General features: G+C 42.8%; 1 protein-coding gene across 1 annotated transcript in view; it reads right to left on the bottom strand.

Annotated features, from left to right (window-relative positions):
- Window positions 1-1783: 1783 nt before the first annotated feature.
- Ttc8 (tetratricopeptide repeat domain 8) overlaps window positions 1784-18753 on the bottom strand; it is a 59049-nt gene continuing 42079 nt past the window's right edge. The window contains exons 9-14 of the mRNA XM_050151554.1: window positions 18187-18297; window positions 9594-9733; window positions 7916-8090; window positions 7491-7613; window positions 5049-5132; window positions 1784-2510 (exon numbers count right to left, since the gene is read on the bottom strand). Of these exons, the coding sequence (XP_050007511.1) occupies window positions 2394-2510; window positions 5049-5132; window positions 7491-7613; window positions 7916-8090; window positions 9594-9733; window positions 18187-18297 (750 nt within the window). The 3' untranslated portion in view covers window positions 1784-2393. The remainder of the gene's footprint in view (window positions 2511-5048; window positions 5133-7490; window positions 7614-7915; window positions 8091-9593; window positions 9734-18186; window positions 18298-18753) is intronic.

Below are 18753 nucleotides of genomic sequence, written 5' to 3'. Positions count from 1 at the left end.
ACCTGTTAACAGGCATTTGGGTTGTTACCAGTTTGGGGTTATTACAAATAAAGTTGCTATGAACATTCACACCCAAGTCTGTTAAGTGAACATTTTAAAGTTCCAACTGTTTATATGATAACCAGAACTCAGTCTTATCCATTTAAGTTTCAGCTATTCTAATTTAGTTTTTTTTAAAGATTTATTTATTTATTATGTGTACAGCATTCCTTCAATGTGTGCCCGCATTTCCAGAAGGGGGCACCAGGCCACCATGTGGTTGCTGGGAATTGAACTCAGGACCTCTGGAAGCTAATTTAGTTTTTAATTATATTTTCTTCATGACTAATGATATGAGCATCTTTTATTATTTTTTTAAAAAACTATCTTTTCTCTTTTTACGTATGAATCCCAGTTCCCACACCCTCCCCCTCCTCATGCTCCCTCCCCCTTCCCCTACCACCTACACTCTACTCCCCCCACACACCATCTACTCCTCAGAGAGGATAAAACTTCCCTTTGGGAGTCAACAAAGTCTAGCACATTACTTTGAGGCAGGACCAAGGCCCTCCCCACTACTCCCCACTATATCTAGGCTGAGTAAGGCATCCCTCCAAATGGGTTCCAAAAAGCCAGTTCAAGCAGTAGGGATAAATCCTGGTTGAGATGAGAATCTTTTTGTGTGGATATTTGCCACATATAACATGTCATTTCTGGTGAGGTTTCTATTTATTTTATGGTTGAGATAGTGTCATGCTGTGTAGCTCAGGCTAGCCTCAAACTGCCCCTACCTCCTCAGTGTTTACTGGCATGCACCATCATCTCCAGCCTTTTTACATGTTTTGAATTTCATTCTCAATGAAAGTAATTTATAAACTACATACTGCCCTTAAGAATATTTCCTCCTAGTCAATGGTTTATTTTTCTATGCTCAGTAATGCCTTTGGAAGCATGATAGGCTTAAAGGTCCAAGAATTCAAATTTATCAATCTTTTTCTTTTTTTTTTTCTTTTATGATTCTAGAGTTTCAGCTAAGAAATCACTGTGTGGTACAAATTTACACGTTATTTCTTCTAAACATCTATATATACATACACATACATATATACGCATACACACACACACACACATATATATATATATATAGAGAGAGAGAGAGAGAGAGAGAAAGAGAAATGGAGAAAGGGAGGGAGGAAGGGAGGGAGGAACAGAGGGAGGGAGAAAAAGTTTGTCCATAACTCATAACTTGTTTTGAGTTAACTTTTGTCAAGATGTGAGCCGGTGGGCATCTGGGGCACACATTACCTAAATACTAATCATTTCAAGTAAACTTAAAATAACAGTTTGATTGTTGTAATAGGAGCGGCAGGGCTGCGTCCCCAGCACCCCGGCCGCCTGGCTAGCTTATGCCCCGAAATAATTACACGGACACTGTATTCTTTTAAACACTGCTTGGCCCATTTCTATCTAGCCTCTTCTAGCTAATTCTCACATATTGATTTAGCCCATTTCTAATCATCTGTATAGCACCGCTAGGTGCGCTTACCGGGAAGATTCTAGCCTATGTCCATCCTGGGTTGGAGCTTCATCGCGTGTGTCTCTGAGAGGAGCTATATGATTTCTGACCTCACTTCCTCTTCCTCCCAGCATTTTGTTCTGTTTACTCCACCCACCTATGTTCTTACCTATCAGGGCCAAGGCAGTTTATTTAACCAATGACCTTCCTCCATCATTTGATATATAAGATTAATGGGCTTCTAAAACTAATTTGTATCATCAGAGATAAATGAAATAAAAACTCATGCAAAGTGAAAAAAATATTTTTATATATACAAGTTGAGTCAGTTTCAGAGAAACAAATATTTTATGTTTTCTCTAAAGTGTGGCCTCTAGATTTTACTTAGAAATTTAAACTACTAGACGTAAAGATGACATGAAAGTGACTGTGACACTGGGTAGGGACAAAGGGAATAAGGGGGTGAGGAGCATATGGCTGAAGTGCACCCCACATACATGACATAATTGTTTGACAGGGTCTGCATCTAACAATGAATTTTTTAATTGAAGAGCAAAACTAGGAAATACTTAAATCTTTCTTTTAAAATATTACCTTATAAAACAACAAACTTCTTAAGGTAGGTTCTGGTTTACAGTATTTTTGTTTGTTTCAAAACAGGGTTTCTCTGGCTTCCCTGGAACTCACTCTGTAGACCAGGCTGGCCTAGAACTCAGAGATCCGCCTGCCTCTGCCTCCCAAGAGCTGGGATTAAGGGTGTGTGCCACCACCTCCAGGCTTGGTTTACAGTCTTCTATGCTACCTTCTTAGGTCTGCATGACTTTATGGCTACCAATGTGTACATTGCTTTTTCCTGTGCACTGGCCCTTCGTGGAGACGTATTTGGTCCGAGGACTGATCAGATCATAGCAAAGTGCTGCTTTAACTGCTTGATTAAGTGCTGTGTGTCCACGTGCTCTGGAAATGCTGCTTCAGACTTCTGAGCTGCAACATAGCTTCTCTGAAGATCTCCAATCTGTAGGAAATACCAGATCAGGAACAGAATAAGATCTACGTATTGGAAAAATGCCAAGAGTTCTCAAAAGTAAATTATTCAGTTTAGAATTATCTAAATTTTAAATCCATCAGAAATAATGAGGTAAATAAAATTATATAAGTAACATATGCTCCATTATAGTTGTTTAGTTACGAATCAGAAACGCGTGTTTTCTCTCTCTGTTGCTAAGAGCACAGTAAGTATAAAAGGGCATTTGCAAAGACTCAGGCCTGTATAGCTATAATAAATGAAACATCCAACAGAGACATTTGATTAGCATAGTATCTCTTAGGCAGAAAATTTAAATAAAATATATTAACTTAAGATATAAAGGCCAGGCACTGGTAGCACACAGCTTTAATCCCAGGACTCAGGAGACAAAGACAAGAAGATCTCTGTGAGCTCAAGGCCAGCCTCATCTACAGAGCGAGTTCCAGGACAGTCAGGGCTACACAGAGATACCCTGTTCCAAAAAAGATAAGGAAAAAAAAAGACGGGGTGGGGGTAACTGGAGAGATGGCACAGCAGTTAAGAGCACTGGCTGCCCTTCCAGAGGATCTACATGGCACCTACATGGCAGCTCACAACTGTCTGTAACTCAAGTTCTAGGGATCTGGTACCCTCATACCAATGCACATAAAATAAAATTAAATAAATAGTTTTTAAAAGATATAAATTATGTTCTGAGGGGTTCTAAGTGATACTAAACACAATAATGCAGGGCAGATACTGGTTTTTAAGTTTATAAAGGGTATCTCTAATATTCAATGAACTCTGCTTACATCCAGTACCAAAGAAAAATAATCTGCCTTCATTCATGTATGCACTTCTGAAAAGACAGAAAATTTTTAGTATGTGCACAAAAAAATCTAGATGATTCAACTTTGATAGATTTTTAATAACATATATATGTATGTATTTTATATTTAAATGGTTTCCTTTTAAAATCATAACATTGTCAACATTATTATTTTATAATATATCAAAACATTGCCAACATTACTCAGTTTTATAATATTTTTCTGAACTATCTTATAAGAATTAAGAATTCCTTGAGCTAAGAATCATAAAGGTGCACGGATCCTCAGGTGAGCTGGCCTTCCTATAAAAAGTGTCTGTGCCTTTAACTAAGTGGCAGCATGGCACAGTGTAAGACGTTAGGGCATCATAGGAGCTGGGCTTCAGTCTGGAATCTCACGGTGCTAGGTGGCTTTAGGGTGCGTCTTTGTTTTCCTTCAGGTTTATTTTTTATCATTTTTAATTATGGATAGGTGTGAGTGCATGTGGGCATGTGGACGCATGTGCAGGTGCTGCCAAAGCCAGAGATGCAGAATCTCCAGGAGCTGGAGTTGCAGGTGTTTGTGAGCTGCCTGCCGTGGGTGCTGGGAACCAAATTCGGGTCCTTTGAAAGAGCATCAAGTGCTCTTAATCACTGACTCATCCCCAAAGACCCCTGCTGTTTGGGTTTTATTGCCGCTGGATCTTGTTGGTCTAACCTTGAACTAGGGACCCTCCTGCCTTAGCTTCCTGTGCCCAGTGTTTTACAGCCTCCACAGCAGTCCTATGGATGCCTTGTAGTCTCTGTGAGCCTCAGGTTCCAAGAAAATGCAAGCACCAAGAAGCAGTTTTCGTCTGCTTCATTTTTTGCTATGTCTTCTATGCTGACAACAGGGCCTAGAACACAGAGAGGTTCAGCAAAGAAACCTTGATGGGGTTTTGCAGAGAATTCAAGAAGGTAAGTAAAGCAGCTGCAACAGAAGCTTGTATCTAGTAGCTGTTCCCCAAATTGTAATATGAGTGGGAGCTTTTTCTATTTTCAAAACAGACATATGGATAGTTTCGTGATCATGTTATAAAGATACAGTGCTTATGTCTTTAGTAAATAAAACCCTGTACTTATATCACAAACATTTTGAACTGTTTCTTAATCCTCAAGACAGACTTACTTTTCAGGGTAAAAATGCTGAGATGCTTTGGTGCCCTGGCTTGCTTGTCTGTGTTTTATGAAAATAGCTCACTCTTTCTGTTGACTTCTAGATATTAACTGATTGGCAACAGAATATTAACAGCTACCTTCCCCCCGTATTGCTCATAACGAAACAGCATTCACTACCAGTCTTAATTCACAATAATCTTGAGAAAGGTGTGGTGGAAATATGATCTGCAGATAATGGACAGGATTCCTTTGCTGTAAAAGTCTATTATAAATCCTTCTTGGGCCAGGGATTATCTAGCAAGTGTTCTTTAGTGATTAAATGTGGTATTTCAAAATGTAAGAGAGTTCTTCTGCAATTTATAGTGGTGTTTTAGTCAATACCCAGTGATAAAGTTTATTACATAATCTCCTGAAGTGAAGATATTTGTGATAAAAAATTTTAAAAAGTCATTTCTTTCAGATTGAAAATAATCAACCTCTGTTCAGAAAGATAAGGTTTAAAATGTATTCAATCTGTATTTTTTTAAACCAAGAAAGATCAAGAATGTGTCAGATGATAAATTAATAAAGGAAGAAAATACCTTATCAGAGATGGTTGCAAAATTAAAATGTGGTTCATACATATGGGGTGCTAAAGAGGATGCCGTCTGTAAGAGCGCTCTTGCCTGTGGGGAAGAAACGAGGAGAAGGCAGCCATATGAGCGCATGTTAGACTATAGCTATGACTTCTTTAGGTTAAAACAAAACTTACCTGGGACAGGAACTTAAAACAATCCCATGGAAAATAGAAATGACATTCCTCAGGAAGTGCAATGATGTAACAAAATATAGCTTCCTATGGACAGCCTGGCAGAATTATGTTAGTGATCCATACTTCAAAAGAGGAAATAAGACTTGAATAGGGTAGATGTAAGTTATTTGAGAACCACTGCCTCATAAAGTTTGCCTTTCAGTATGATACATAATTTGAAATACGATCTTCTCAAAGCTTAAAAAAAAAAAGGTCTTCTTGATTTAAGCTTTTTTGTTGGAGATCAACTTAGGCGGCTTTAACAGTCTGTTCCCTCATAACAACTTGACATCAATACATTTCACAGTCATTTCAAAGTCCAAAGTTGTGTGTAGGATGAGATGGAGCAAACATTCACGACCCTGCTGATCAGTCTGCTAAGTGAAACAGCAACAGGAAGTGGCAAGCTTTCTCTACAGTACTGTCCTAGTCAGGGCTCCTATTGTTGTGACGAAACACCTGACCGAAAGCGAGCTGGGGAGGAAAGGGCTTATTTGGCTTACACTTCTGCAGTGCAGTCCTCTACTGAAGGAAGCTAGGACAGGAGCTCAAACAGGACAGGAACCTGGAGGCAGGAGCTGATGCAGAGGCCTTGGAGGGGTGTTGCTTACGAGCTTGCTCCTCATGGTTTTCTTATAGAATCCAGGACCACCAGTCCAGGGATGGCACCACCCACCATGGGCTGGGCCTTCCCATATCAACCACTAATTAAGAAAATGCCCTACGGCTTGATTTTTATGGAGGCATTTTGTCAACTGAGGCTCCCTCCTTTCCAAAGCCTCTCCCTTGTGTCAGGTTGGTATGGACTAGCCAACAAACGTACTCAAAGCATGAAACAGGCTACATTTCACACGATCATGTTTTGCACAGACCATGTTTTGCACAACAGATGGTAATGTGTGTACCACAGTTCATACCATGCCACTAAACAACCCCCGCCGCAACCCAAAGAACCTGAGAACAAATTCATGCATCATTTTTTTTTGAAATGGAAAAAAGGACACCAACTTATATAAGACAGTAGATACTAGATTTTACTATAAAATGGGGGATATAAAACTTTTCAACACATCTGAAATCATATGGACACACACACGCCTCACAGTACTGAGGTACACATGCAGGCTGCAGTGGCTTTTTAAGTGGGTGCTGGGGATCTGAACTCAAGTTCTCAAGCTAGTGTGACAAGCATTTTACTGACTGAGCCATGTCCCCGGCCCCTTCAGCAACACTGACTTAGACTTCCCATATGCCAGGTGCTGTTTCTGGTGCTGAGAACACAGAAGTTACATAACAGACGCGGTCCCTGCTTTCAACAGCCAGCAGTCTGCTCTACATACCAACAGCTAGTAAAACAAGAAAAAGGAAACACCACAAGATGTGCGAGGCCCCCAGGGCTTTTCTTAGACCGATGCTGGGTTTTTCCAAGGAGATGACACTTAAGGCTCATGTGACGAAAAGAAACTTGTCACGGCAAGATCTGGAGCACTGCAAAGGCCCAAAGGGAGACAAAGCCCTGTGTGTCTGTAGAGCAGTGGGATTGCTCATGCACCTAAAGCCGGTGAGAAAGGAGCACACAGATATAGTCTCCAAGGTAGGGACCAGAATGTAGGGCCTGCGCAGGCCAGGCCAGGACGCCTGGGCTTTAGTCCAAATGGAAAGAGAAGGAACTGGAGGGTTTTTAAAAAGCACTAATAAAATGATAGTTTTATAACAAAATCCACTAGGTTCCTCAGAGGAGGATGCGCTGCTGCCTTATCCACTCATCATTAAGTCGCTAGGTAGTCTCCCTTGTAGGGGGTGTGGGGGCGGTGGCTTAGTCAGTGTGTGTGTGTGTGTGTGTGTGTGCAGGAAAGAGATGAACATGGGGTAGAGAAGAGGGACCACACAAGCTAGGGGTGACAGGATTGCCAAACAGTGTGGGTGCAGGAGTGGCAGAGAGCGGAAAAAAGAAAAGGGGGCTGCTAGGGCACTGGCAGGAGCAGCCACATCACAGGTGGGAGACAGTGCGTTGCAGGTGGCAAGACCATGGAGGCGTACATTATTCCAATAAATCAGATGTTCAGTTTTGGCTGCAGAGAAGTGAAGTGACAGGCCCAAAGCCACACAGATGGTAATAATGGAGCTGGGATTAAGAACCAGGCCTGTTGGACCCTAGAGCTATTTTAAAAGTGTAACAGATAATGATGGCTAAGTGTCCCAGCTTTCCTCTGAGGAAATGCAGCTCTCTGACCTGTTCAACGTGGCCTTTCCGCATCTCCAGCACGGCCAGGTTGTTGTAGGCCTCCGCATGGTGGTTGTTGTGGACCAGGGCCAGCCGGAAGCACTGATGGGCCAAGTTTGTGTCTCCTATCCCCTGAAAGGAAAAGTGCACATGCACACACGAAGCCACAGGCTCCCCACACCCCCCCCCCCTCATTTTGAATATAAATCTCTCCAGCTACATAGAGAAAACCAGCACCAATCACAGCGGGGAGGTGTGAGTTCTGTGCATGAATTTAACTTGAGGATATAAAATGACGAAAATCTCCAAATTGTCAGCTGGATTTATTATGTCTGAGAATTTCTTCACATGAACATATGGTGACTTTGTCCTTAACAGGAAATGCACACGCATGCACCACATAGACATACACACAACACACACACAAAACATACCACAGCAATGTGCCCCAGGTTGTACCAGACGTCAGCTGCCTCTTCTTCATTTTCCGCCAGGGAAAGGGCACGCTCAAACGAGGTCAGAGTCATATCATACTGCTGGGCATAGAAGCAGCACAGCCCCAGGTTGTTGAAAAGCTGGCAGTTATAAACTCCCATCTGCAAGAGGCGTCTTTGCAAAGAGGAGCACAAAGTTGCTGTTAGACTACCTTTACCAGCGTTGTTAGAAGTCAACTCATTTAATAATTTTAGGACCCCTTGTGAACATTGACACAAGCATATCAACAAATGTTTTAAACAATGCTTATAACTTGTCATAGGGCACGTGTCCAGGGACAAGGTAGGGAAAGTGGTTTGTTTTGTTTTGTTTTCTACCTGCAAAAGCTTTATTAGAAAGAAAGGAGAAGTGGTCACATAAGTTCATACATGTTACTTCAGAGGCCTCAGTACCTGCGAGGAATTCCCTGACACCTGGCCCACCCTGAGGAGTGTGCTCCATGCTTCCCACCAAGCCTTCAGTAGTGCCCTGGATTCTGCCGTGTACTGTGTGGTACAGGTGTGGTACAGGCTCACTCCAGGGAACCTCTGCCACGGAAGGTGTGACTGGAGGTGGGTCTCTGTGTTCCGCACTCAGCTGTCCCAAGACAAGACAGCTGTCTTGTCTCAAGAGCCCCGCTTTGCTTCTATGCATCATTAATCCGACAGCGCTCAAACACACAAACGAAAAGCCAGCCTAGCCGCTTGAGAAGCCCGTGACCCACTTAAGGGGTGGAGAGGATGGCCAGCTGCACAAGTGCGGGGCGGCATCTGTTTATTTTATGCTTCCAGCATGTGTTTGGAAAAGCTTGTCAGCTGCCGGTCCATCCCTGTATATTACAAGGGCTGAAACCACCAGGTGAAAGTGAATTTTAGGGGCCAGTGGTATGGCTTGGTTGGTAAAGGCACCTGTGTCCAAGCCTGACAACCTGAGTTTGATCCCAGGGACTGGGGTAGTAGAAGGAGAGCCCCGGAAGGAAGGAAGGAAGGAAGGAAGGAAGGAAGGAAGGAAGGAAGGAAGGAAGGAAGGAAGGAAGGAAGGAAGGAAGGAAGGAAGGAAGGGAGCTAGTCTTCACAAGCAGGCCATGCAGTATGCACCCCTCCCTGACATGCACAGATAAACAGTGAACGCAATGTTTGTTCAAAAAGTGTAGCTTAGAAGCCACATGAGGGACAAAATAAGTATGTGCTCAAAACAGAACCAGACTATAATATACTTAGGAAAAGCTGAAAATGTCTCACAGAACAGGTGACCCTGTCTTAAGTCCTTGTTAAGGCTCAGAACACAGGGCACCTGCAAACCTTCCTGCTCCAGGCTCCCTGCCTTTAGGTTTGTGGTATTAAGGGGTAGTGGCAGCAAAAACTATTTCAAGAAGCTCTTTAGCCTCTGTTGTTTCTTTACAACTAGCATGAACTCACAAGGAGCTAAAATGAAAACTTGGCCACACAGGTTTGTTTTTCCAGGATGCCAGCCTGCACACCTGCAAAGTACCAAGTACCACTTTAACCCTCAGGAAGCAGCCAAGAGACGCAGTTCTTAGATTTATACACATGTGGCCTTTCTAGCATTTCTCTACATTTTCATTCCATCCCTGTACTGTCTCACCGACTTTGGCTGCAGGCACAATGTAACGCCCACCTGTAAAAGCGGAGCGCAATCTCTGGCTGGTCAGAATAAAAGTGGTTGCTTCCGATGCAGGCAATGGCTTCCACGTGAGTATTGTCTTGTTTCAGAACTTCTTTGTAGTACTCCGCCGCAGAGGAACTATTGTTCATTTCCTAGTCCCCATCCAGACAGAAGAGCAACGTTTTATTAACACTGGACAAGAAGCTGCTTTTTTTTTTCTGACTAAGTTCGTTCATTCAACAGTATTTATTTTGAGCCTGCCATATGTCAGAATCTGTTCTAGACAGTAGGGACGAAATACGAACAAAAACATGAAGTCATCGTCCCCAAGGAGATGGCAGCTGGTGGGGAAGACAAACAAGTGAGTCATGTAATGTCAGGGAAGGAAACGGGGCAGGGTGAGCGGAGAGCGAGAGGCAGGCAGGGGCTGCTTGCTCTCAGTCACCTTGGAAGAAGCCCTGTCTAACAGAGCTATAAACGAAGAGAGGTGTTGGAGCTAGCATTTGGGGGTTGGGGGACAGTCTCATTTGACAGAGAGACCAAAGCACATAGTCCTAAAATGAAAACACTTAGAAGAAACATTTTCAAGCCTGGAGAAGGGGCAGCCAGAACATGTTGAGACCATGTGGAGAGCCTCAGACTTCATACTAAGTTGAGAGGCCATCAGGGGATTAGAAACAGCGGCATGCCCCAAACATGCTGCCTCGGTGGCTGACTACAGGCTCTACCAAACAGGAAGAGAAGGCCAAAGAAAGACCAGATCTAGGAATGAAACGAAAGCCACTCAGACCTAGTTTAGAAATACATACATAGGTTTTAAAAAAAAAAAGGAGCCTTCTGCAGTTGCTGTATTCATTTGTAAAACACTAGTAATCACAAATATTATCTCTAATTGTTCCGACCTACAAAAAAAATCAAGTCTGCAGAAAGAAGTGGGCACAAAATGACCTTTATTAGGGGAGAAAGCATTTTGATGAGGGATAGGCCCCAAAGTAGGGAAGCATCAGGAGAGACTTCATCAAGGGAGAACTTCAATTCCCAAAATGGAGCTTCATCAGGTGAGATGCCCACCATGCTCAGCCTGAGGGTCCTGAAGGAGAAGGACCTTCAAGGACCAGGGTGGTCGCTGCCTCTTGCAGGTTCTTGGGATGAGGTGGGGCAAGCTCCATACCAGGCTCTAACCTGGCCTGGCCTACCTTCCAGGGGTCACAGAAAGGGAGGCGCTAGGTAAAACTACACAATTCAAGGCTGTCCTAAGTCCAAGGACTGGGGCTGGGTTTGTTCATAGCTCTAAGTGAAAGGGAGGGAACTGAATTCATTCTAAGTGCTGGAAAAATCACAGCACATTTTGTTAGCTCTGTTTCAGCCAAGAGGGGTGTGGCCTGAGTTCCAGGATGGGGCAGTTAGCAGGTCTATGACATAATACTAGTTTTATTAAATTTGAGGCATATTCTCCGCATGTTGTCCAGTCTGGACTTGAGCCCGAGCTTAAGCTATCCTCTTCCCTTAGCTACCTTAGTAGGTGGACTGCAGGTAGATGTGACTCAACAGATACTATTAATAAAGGTATCACCTCTTACATCTACCTCAAGGACCAGTCCATCCCCACAAAGCTTTTTTTTATGTCCAACTTCACACAGATCTCTTCTGCCTCTCAAGCTACATGACACCCACTATCACCCTCACACTTGGTCTTACCACAGGAGGACTCTTATTAATGTTAGATTTGAACCATTTTTTAAATCAAATCCAAAAGACCCTGCCAACTGCAAGAAGCACCACACACTGCTTCTTTAAACACAGAACTAGTATTTGGTACAAGACTCACATGACCAGGCTTGTACCCCAGACCACATTGCATCTTTATACACAGAAAGAAGTATGTAAAGTAAGTTCTTTCACATACAGTCAAATTCTTCTAAGTCCCCGTTTCACTTGGTCATCTGTGTACTGTCTGTGTATTCGGTGCTTTGCTCTTTAAATTTTCTTAATAACTTTATATGTCTGTGGGATACAATGAGCAGCCTTGACAGGCACATAGTATAGAATGAATGTATCTAGCTATTACCCACGTCTGTAGCCTCACCTACTTCTCATCTTTGAGATGAAGAGGGTTAAGATCCACTACAATGCTCCATACAGTGCTCCCCACCACTGCTCAGGATTCCTGTGCAAGCTCCTGCTTTGGGAGGCTGATGCCTGTGCTTTCTGGATTTAACCAGCAGGTGTCAACAAAAGCTTTCAGGCAACAATCAGAAGTAATTACCATCTTCACCATGTTGGCTAATTGGAATAATCGCCAGGTTTTCACAGGGGCTGCAGATGAGGAAAACTACACAACAGCTGTTACTTGGCTACAAGGAGCAAAAGAAAAATGTGGTATATATAAACACATTGGAATACTATTCAGCCATTAAGAAGACAGAATTATGTCATTTGCAGGAAAATCGATAAAACTGGAGATCATCAATGTTAAGGAGAAAAGGCCAGGCTCAGAAAGATAAGTATATTTTCTCTCAAGAAAAAAACAAACAAACAAACAAAAAAAAAAACGGACTTGAAACAGAAAAGCAGAGAGATGACCAGGGGCAGGAGGAGGGCGGACACAAGACAGCAAGGAGGTGGTAAATAAGATCAGAGTACATGAACCCCATTACTTTGTACAACTACAACATGGTAATGCAAGGAAAGATGCCTCATATTGTTTGATGCACCCCGATGTCAGAGATGTTCAAATATGGAAAAGGGGTCTTGTGAGTCTATATGCATATGTGCATGCATGTGTTTTACTATGCGAATAGTTGGGTGTGTACATGTATGGGCATGCATGTGGAGGCCATGTGTCAACCTTGGCTGTCACTCTTCAACTACCAGCCACTTTGAATTTTGTGACAGGGCAACTCATTGGCCTGCAATCCCAGTTGGGTTAGGCTGCAGGTGCTTGAAGACCAAGTGCACTGATGCATGGTTCTCTCTCAGTGAAGTGGCCAACGACCAGCCAGAGCACTTTTTCTTTCTTGTGTGTGACATTATTTGTGCACAAATTTGTCTGTGCATGTGTGCACATGTGGAGGCTGGATGCCAATGCTGGGTGACTTTCCCTATTGCTCACCCTATTTTCTCTTAAGAACGGGTTTCTCACTTTCCACTAGAGCGCATTAGCTGGACTGGCTGGCCATTGGGTTCCAGGAATCTTCCTGTCACAACCTCCCCAGTGCTGGGGTTACTCGTGCACACCACCACATCTGGCCTTTTTTTTTTCTGTGGGTTCTGAGGACTGACCTTGAGGCAGGCAAGCAAATTCTTAACTGAGTTATCACACCAGCCCATTGTGTGTTTGTATTTCCTGACCAAAACATGTCACATTCTCATAAACTACCCAGTTCCTTTTCAGCGAACCTTGGTTTCTTTACATCTTTTAATCAAAAGAACAAGATATAAAACATCTCTGCATAGCTGCACACTCTACTAGAGGGAAATTCCCAAAGTAAAAGTGCCCCCAAAGAACCTGATTTGACCTCTCCTTGGTGACTATAAAAGCTTCCGGGTGGCTGCATCAACCACATATCAGCCGTCAACAGTGCTCACACGTGGAATTTGTTTCTTCACACCCTTGAGAGCCTAGGTTCTGTGGAACTTTTTCACCTCTGCCAGTCCAATCAACTGGGAAGTGGCCTATGGTTGGTTTAGCTTTTAACTCTTTAATTCTGACAGAGATGGGGCACTTAACATATGAGACATCACACTTGCTTTTTCTGTGAGTTGCCAATGTGTGTCCCGTGTCTATTTTCTTAGCTAGCCTGCCTTTGGCCCTCTATCACTGGCAGTCCGTGCTGCTGTTGCAGAACAGCACAGGGAGAATAATCTATAGTGAACAGAAAGGTGTTCAGCTATGATTCGGAGGCTGCTGAGCCCAAGATCCAGGGCATCTGGCGCGGCCACCACACCTACCGGACTCTCACCTGCCATCTACCTCAGGCACAGCAGGCATTTTCCTGGATGATATCCTAACCTTTTAAGTTTGATTTTATTTAATTTTTTTCTACATAGGATTATTTTTTGAGCTCATAGGGTTCCGCCTGCCTCTCCCTCTCCAGTGCTGGGATTAAAGGCGTGCACCACTGTGCTAGGCTTTGGTATATAGGACATCTATGTAGGGAATGAAAGTTCTCACACATCAGTCTTTCCTGTTATGCCTTTATTACTTGGCTTTGGATAAAAAGCTTTTCCTCAGGTAGAAGTGACAGATGCTCAGTGGTTAAGAGCACTGGACGCTTTTCCAGAGGCCCTGAGTTTCACTCCCAGCACCCACATGATGGCTCACAAAAGGATCTAAAGCCCTCTTCTGGCCACAGGCACCAAACATGCGCTGCGGTGCACAGGCTTACATCCAGGTAAAACCACCATACACACACAAAAAAAAATAACTGAATAAATAAAAAAGATTTTCCTTATTCTAATTTATACAAATAATCTGCTTATGGTTTTGTTTTGTTTTTTAAATGTTCATGGTTTCTTTGCTGGATGGTTTTAACTCTCAACTTGATATAACCAAGAATCACCCAGGAGGAGTGTCTTAATGAAGACTTATCTAGATCAGGTTAGCCTATGGGGGCTGTGTTGACTATTAGACCAGGTTAGCCTGTGTGGTGTCTGTGGGGGCTGTGTTGACTATTGCTGTAGGGAAGAACCAACACATCATGGGGCTCACCACTCCCTAGGCATGGTGTTCTAAACAGTATGAAAAGAGAAAGCCTATTGAGAGCGAGCTAGGTGTGCTTATTCTCTCTTTGCTCTTAACTAGAGGTGACATGTGACTAGCTGCTTGAGTTTTTGCCTCGACTTCCCCCTCGGTGATGGGTTTTAATGTAAAATTGTAAGCTGAATAAACCATTTATTCCCTAAGTTATTTTCATCAGGATATTTAACAGAATAGTTTCATGTTTTGAAGTTTTAACTCTTTGTTAAAAGTTTAAATCTGAGAGCTAGGGACATGGTTCAGTCAGTAAAGTTCTTGTCTCAGAAACACTGAGGACCTGAGTTCAAGGCCCAGAAACCACATTAAAAAGCCAGCTGTGGTGACTCGTGTGTGATTTCAGTGCTGGCAAGGGGAGTCCTGGGGCCTGTGGGCCAGCCAGGCAGCAACTAACCAGGCTACACTAATTGATGAGCCCCAGTTTCAGAAACAAGTGAGATGGCTCCTACGGCCTCACACCAAGGTGACCTCTGGCCTCATAGTACACATACATGTATACACATACACACAGCTTAAATCTGGCTGAAACCATTGTTTTAATACATGAAACATCTGTTCATTTGCTCTAACTTTAAAGTATTTAATTAATATCCAGTAACTCAATCTTTGTCACATCCTAAATTTTCACGTGGAGTCTCTTTTGGTCCTTAAACTTATTCCTGCATCAGAACTGGGTAAATCATAATAGTTCGAGAATAGATCTTAACAGCATATACTTAAAATAACATTTCCTTGTATGTAAATATTGCCTCAAGTGTGCAATAAACTTGGTATTAGTTTAAGTGATTTTTAAAGTGGTTATTTCTGAGCCAATTCATGAAATATGAACTATACTTACAGCTGAATTATTTGAAGTAAAATTGCAAATAGCTCAAGGATGTGAATTCTACAGTGGTTTTGCTCAGAATAGCAAAGGAGCGCATTCAAAATACAAAGGCCTTCGACAGAGATTGATGGGCCATACTTCTTACACATGCCTGAGGCAATTTCCACACACAATAAAGTTGAAAGGCCACTGGAATAACATTTCCAGGATTAGGTTTCTAATTTCAGACATTTTTTTGGCAAAGAATAGTTAAAATGAGGACCTTTCTACCAAAATGCCTCAAAAAAACTTCAAAAGCGTCAAAAATTTAATAAAGATGCATATCTTAAGAAAGCATCTGTAAGAAATGCAAGGAAGCAGAGGTTATACATGCTCACTGTAAAGCAGGAAACACAGACCGTGACAGAATGGACGCAGCGGTAAGGAAAGAACACACCAGGGGAAACCCTAGAAGAAAGCAAAGTCCTCAGAGGCAAATGCGGTGTGGCTGCAAACTAAGGACTTAGCTAATTATCCTCCAAACCACCGTCACACAAAGAGCAAAGGAATCCTCCAGAAACCTGGCTCTGGCGTGGGAAGCTTTGGCAGAAAGGAAATTAACTGCTAGGGCGGTGGAGGATGGGGGGCTCTACAGCGTCCTTGCAGGTAGGCCACTCTCCTCTCTACTCCTCTTCCTGCTGCTGCCAACTCCACTCACAAGAGAAGGGGAAGGTAGCCAATAAAAGACTTATCTATAGGACCACTGGGTGTTGTGGTGCACAAGGGCAACCCCAGCACTCCAGAGATGGGGGCAGGAGGATGGCGAGTTGGAGGCCAGGGAATCTGTTCAGAGCCTTGGCCTGTCCCAGCCTTAGCAACAGTGACTGCATCAGACAGGCATAGATGGAGTTCTTCTGAAAAGCAGTCATAATTAAAGATGCTGACAGCTAAATCTTCTATCAAAAGGAAGGACAAAGGGTCTGAGAAATGGCTAATATCAAACTGCCTTTTAAAAATAATGCATTTCTATCCACCATCATCAAACAGAAATTACAACATTTCATTCATAGTAATACATCCATTCATAGTAGTACATCCATTCATGTTACACCTAGGAATACACGTGTGCATGGAAGAGTTAACAGAAGACCTGAGGTTGCTATTCTTAGGAAGGTATGCACTGGGGAACTCAGCTGATTCCTGCTCTCATGCAAACTTTCCCCAGATGACAGGAGCCTTGCTAATGCGACACTATTGGTACCGTGTGGTTTGTGCTATTACATGCTAGCTCTGGTACATGATAGGCACCTGGTGTCCACACACAGTCTCTAAGGAGACTCCTGGCAGACAACACTCTGTAGGAGTTGTCACAACTTGTTGCTGGAAGAATTATGTGTGCTTTTTGTGACTCCATGTTGTGACTACCCTGCAGAGACGCACATTAAAAGGGTGTTCTTCTGAACAGAGCTGAAACATTCCATCCTGCAGGGACGCTATTAAGCTCAAAAAGTGAACAACTCAAATGCCTCAGGAAGTCCCCGAAACTGACCAGATGCACTGGGTTCCCCTTTCCCCAAGCATATATCCACTGTCAAGAGAAGCACTTTCAGAAAAGCTGAGCTGCCTAGGAGAAGCTCAGACAAGATGAACCAGCCAACTCCCCTGGGGGAAGCAGGCACCAACCAGTTCAGCTGCCTAAGAGAAGCAAAGATCAGCAGACCTACATGGAAAAGCACAGACCACTTGCACTGCCTGAAACAGATAAGTCTCCAACCTGTGAGCTGGCAGCATGCTCCGGGTTTCCAGCTTTTGTGAGTTGTCACCCAGGCTGGGATGGGCTTTGGTGATGAGTTATTTCTGTTCCTGTAAGTAGCCAACCCTTCATATATACTCCTGTAAGTAACACCCCCTGTCCCAAAATCACTGGTACCCTGATGTGGACTTCAGTGGTGTCTGCACTTTTGTCTGTCACCGGTTCCCTAGGTGGGATAAGTAGATGTTAGTAGTGTCAATTAACACTGCACTAGCCGAGATCTTTTGGAAGCTTATCCCTTGCTTCCTCTGAACTTTGCCCGCAAGCCTTTTCCCTTTACTTTTGAATTTGTTTTGTGTCTTTTTCCACTAACACAATGTTCCTTGCTGGCTGTTTTATGCTGTGTTTTGGGAGTATTAACGAAAGGACTGAATTTTAGCGTGGCTTGGTGACTCCCCCGACAACCTTTCTGGGAATGATCACAAAACATTCACTGGAGGACAAAAATGAATGAAGCAACTACAGAGTTATGTCATACTTGAGTATGGAAAGAAAGGCAGCCTACTCACTCACCCTGTCAGTCTACGTCATTATGCCTGCAAGGCTAAAAAGAAACATATCTTTCAAGGCACCAGTCTTAAAATCAGTATGGAAGATCAGAGAGATAAATTTTCAATTGTAAAAGAGAAAAACCAGGGGGTAGGATTACCTAATCTAGCCTCGGGATTATTGTAATGCTATAATAATTAGCAGGAAAGAGAAGTTAATGAAACTTTTCTGCTGAATCTGAGAACATGAATCTAAAACTGTATAAGAATAAGAGTCCAAACTGTGAAGGCAAACCTACCAGCTACCATTAGAAAACTACAGAAATGTAGCTAGAATGAGCTTGGTAAAACGCTGGGCAAACAGACCAATGAAACAGATAGAAGGCTCAGGCATGTCTACCAGGAATGAGGAAAGCAAGCAAACAAACAAAACCCCCACATAGTTGGTGTTACAGATCTTGGGAAAGGATTAAGTGTGCTGAGATAACAGGCTACCCATGCAGGAAAAATAAGTTAAATTCCTGCCTTGTATCATTGACCTCTGGGTGTTTAAAATACTTCATTATAAAAATCTAGCCGAATTAAACACACGCAGCAAAATCTCTCCTTATACTGCTGAATCACAGCCAACGATCTTAATTTTATAAACTGCTCCCTACTAGGACCCTAAGGGCCCTATGAGCTTTTTAAAGTAGCACACAACCTCAATTTTACACCAGCCTTAAAAATAACGTGAACCTTACCTCATAGATCCTGGCAATTCCACAAAGCAGGGTCACCTCGCCTGGAAATTTATCTAAGCCTTGTTTGAATAGATTTAAAGCAGTCACGGGTTGATCCAATATGATATAAACCTAAAAGCAAGATATATTTCAATAAGATTACTTTACTGGTTTTTAAAATAATAACATTTATATAACAAGTTTTAATTATTGGTTAAAAACAAATTTTCTCCCAGAAATTAATGAATTTTCATAGACATAATTAGATTCTATAATGACTTTACAGTATATCTGCATATTGTACATAAAATTCATCACCCCAAGAAATGTTTACTGTGGGGATATTCTTGTCACAAAGACTCAGTAATACATAAACGAGAAAGGGCCAGGGGAGCATCTTCCTGCTGCCCACACCAACCCTCCACTCCCTATGAGTCTTTCTCTGATAGTCACATCTGTTTGGTTTGTCTCTTGACTCACTAATTTCAACCAGGGTAACGTGCATGACTATGGGTTTCAAGCTACCCACGGGAGCCTGGAGGGCTCACCGGTGGATACACAACGGAAGACAATGACTGTCCTTCACCT

Source organism: Alexandromys fortis, unplaced genomic scaffold, assembly GCF_014885135.2.
Source record: "Alexandromys fortis isolate MF-2015 unplaced genomic scaffold, M_Fortis_MF-2015_v1.1 scaffold_63, whole genome shotgun sequence".
NCBI classification, from domain to species: domain Eukaryota; kingdom Metazoa; phylum Chordata; class Mammalia; order Rodentia; family Cricetidae; genus Alexandromys; species Alexandromys fortis.
Note: the sequence above shows the minus strand (reverse complement) of the source record. Positions and strands in the feature narration are given on the sequence as shown.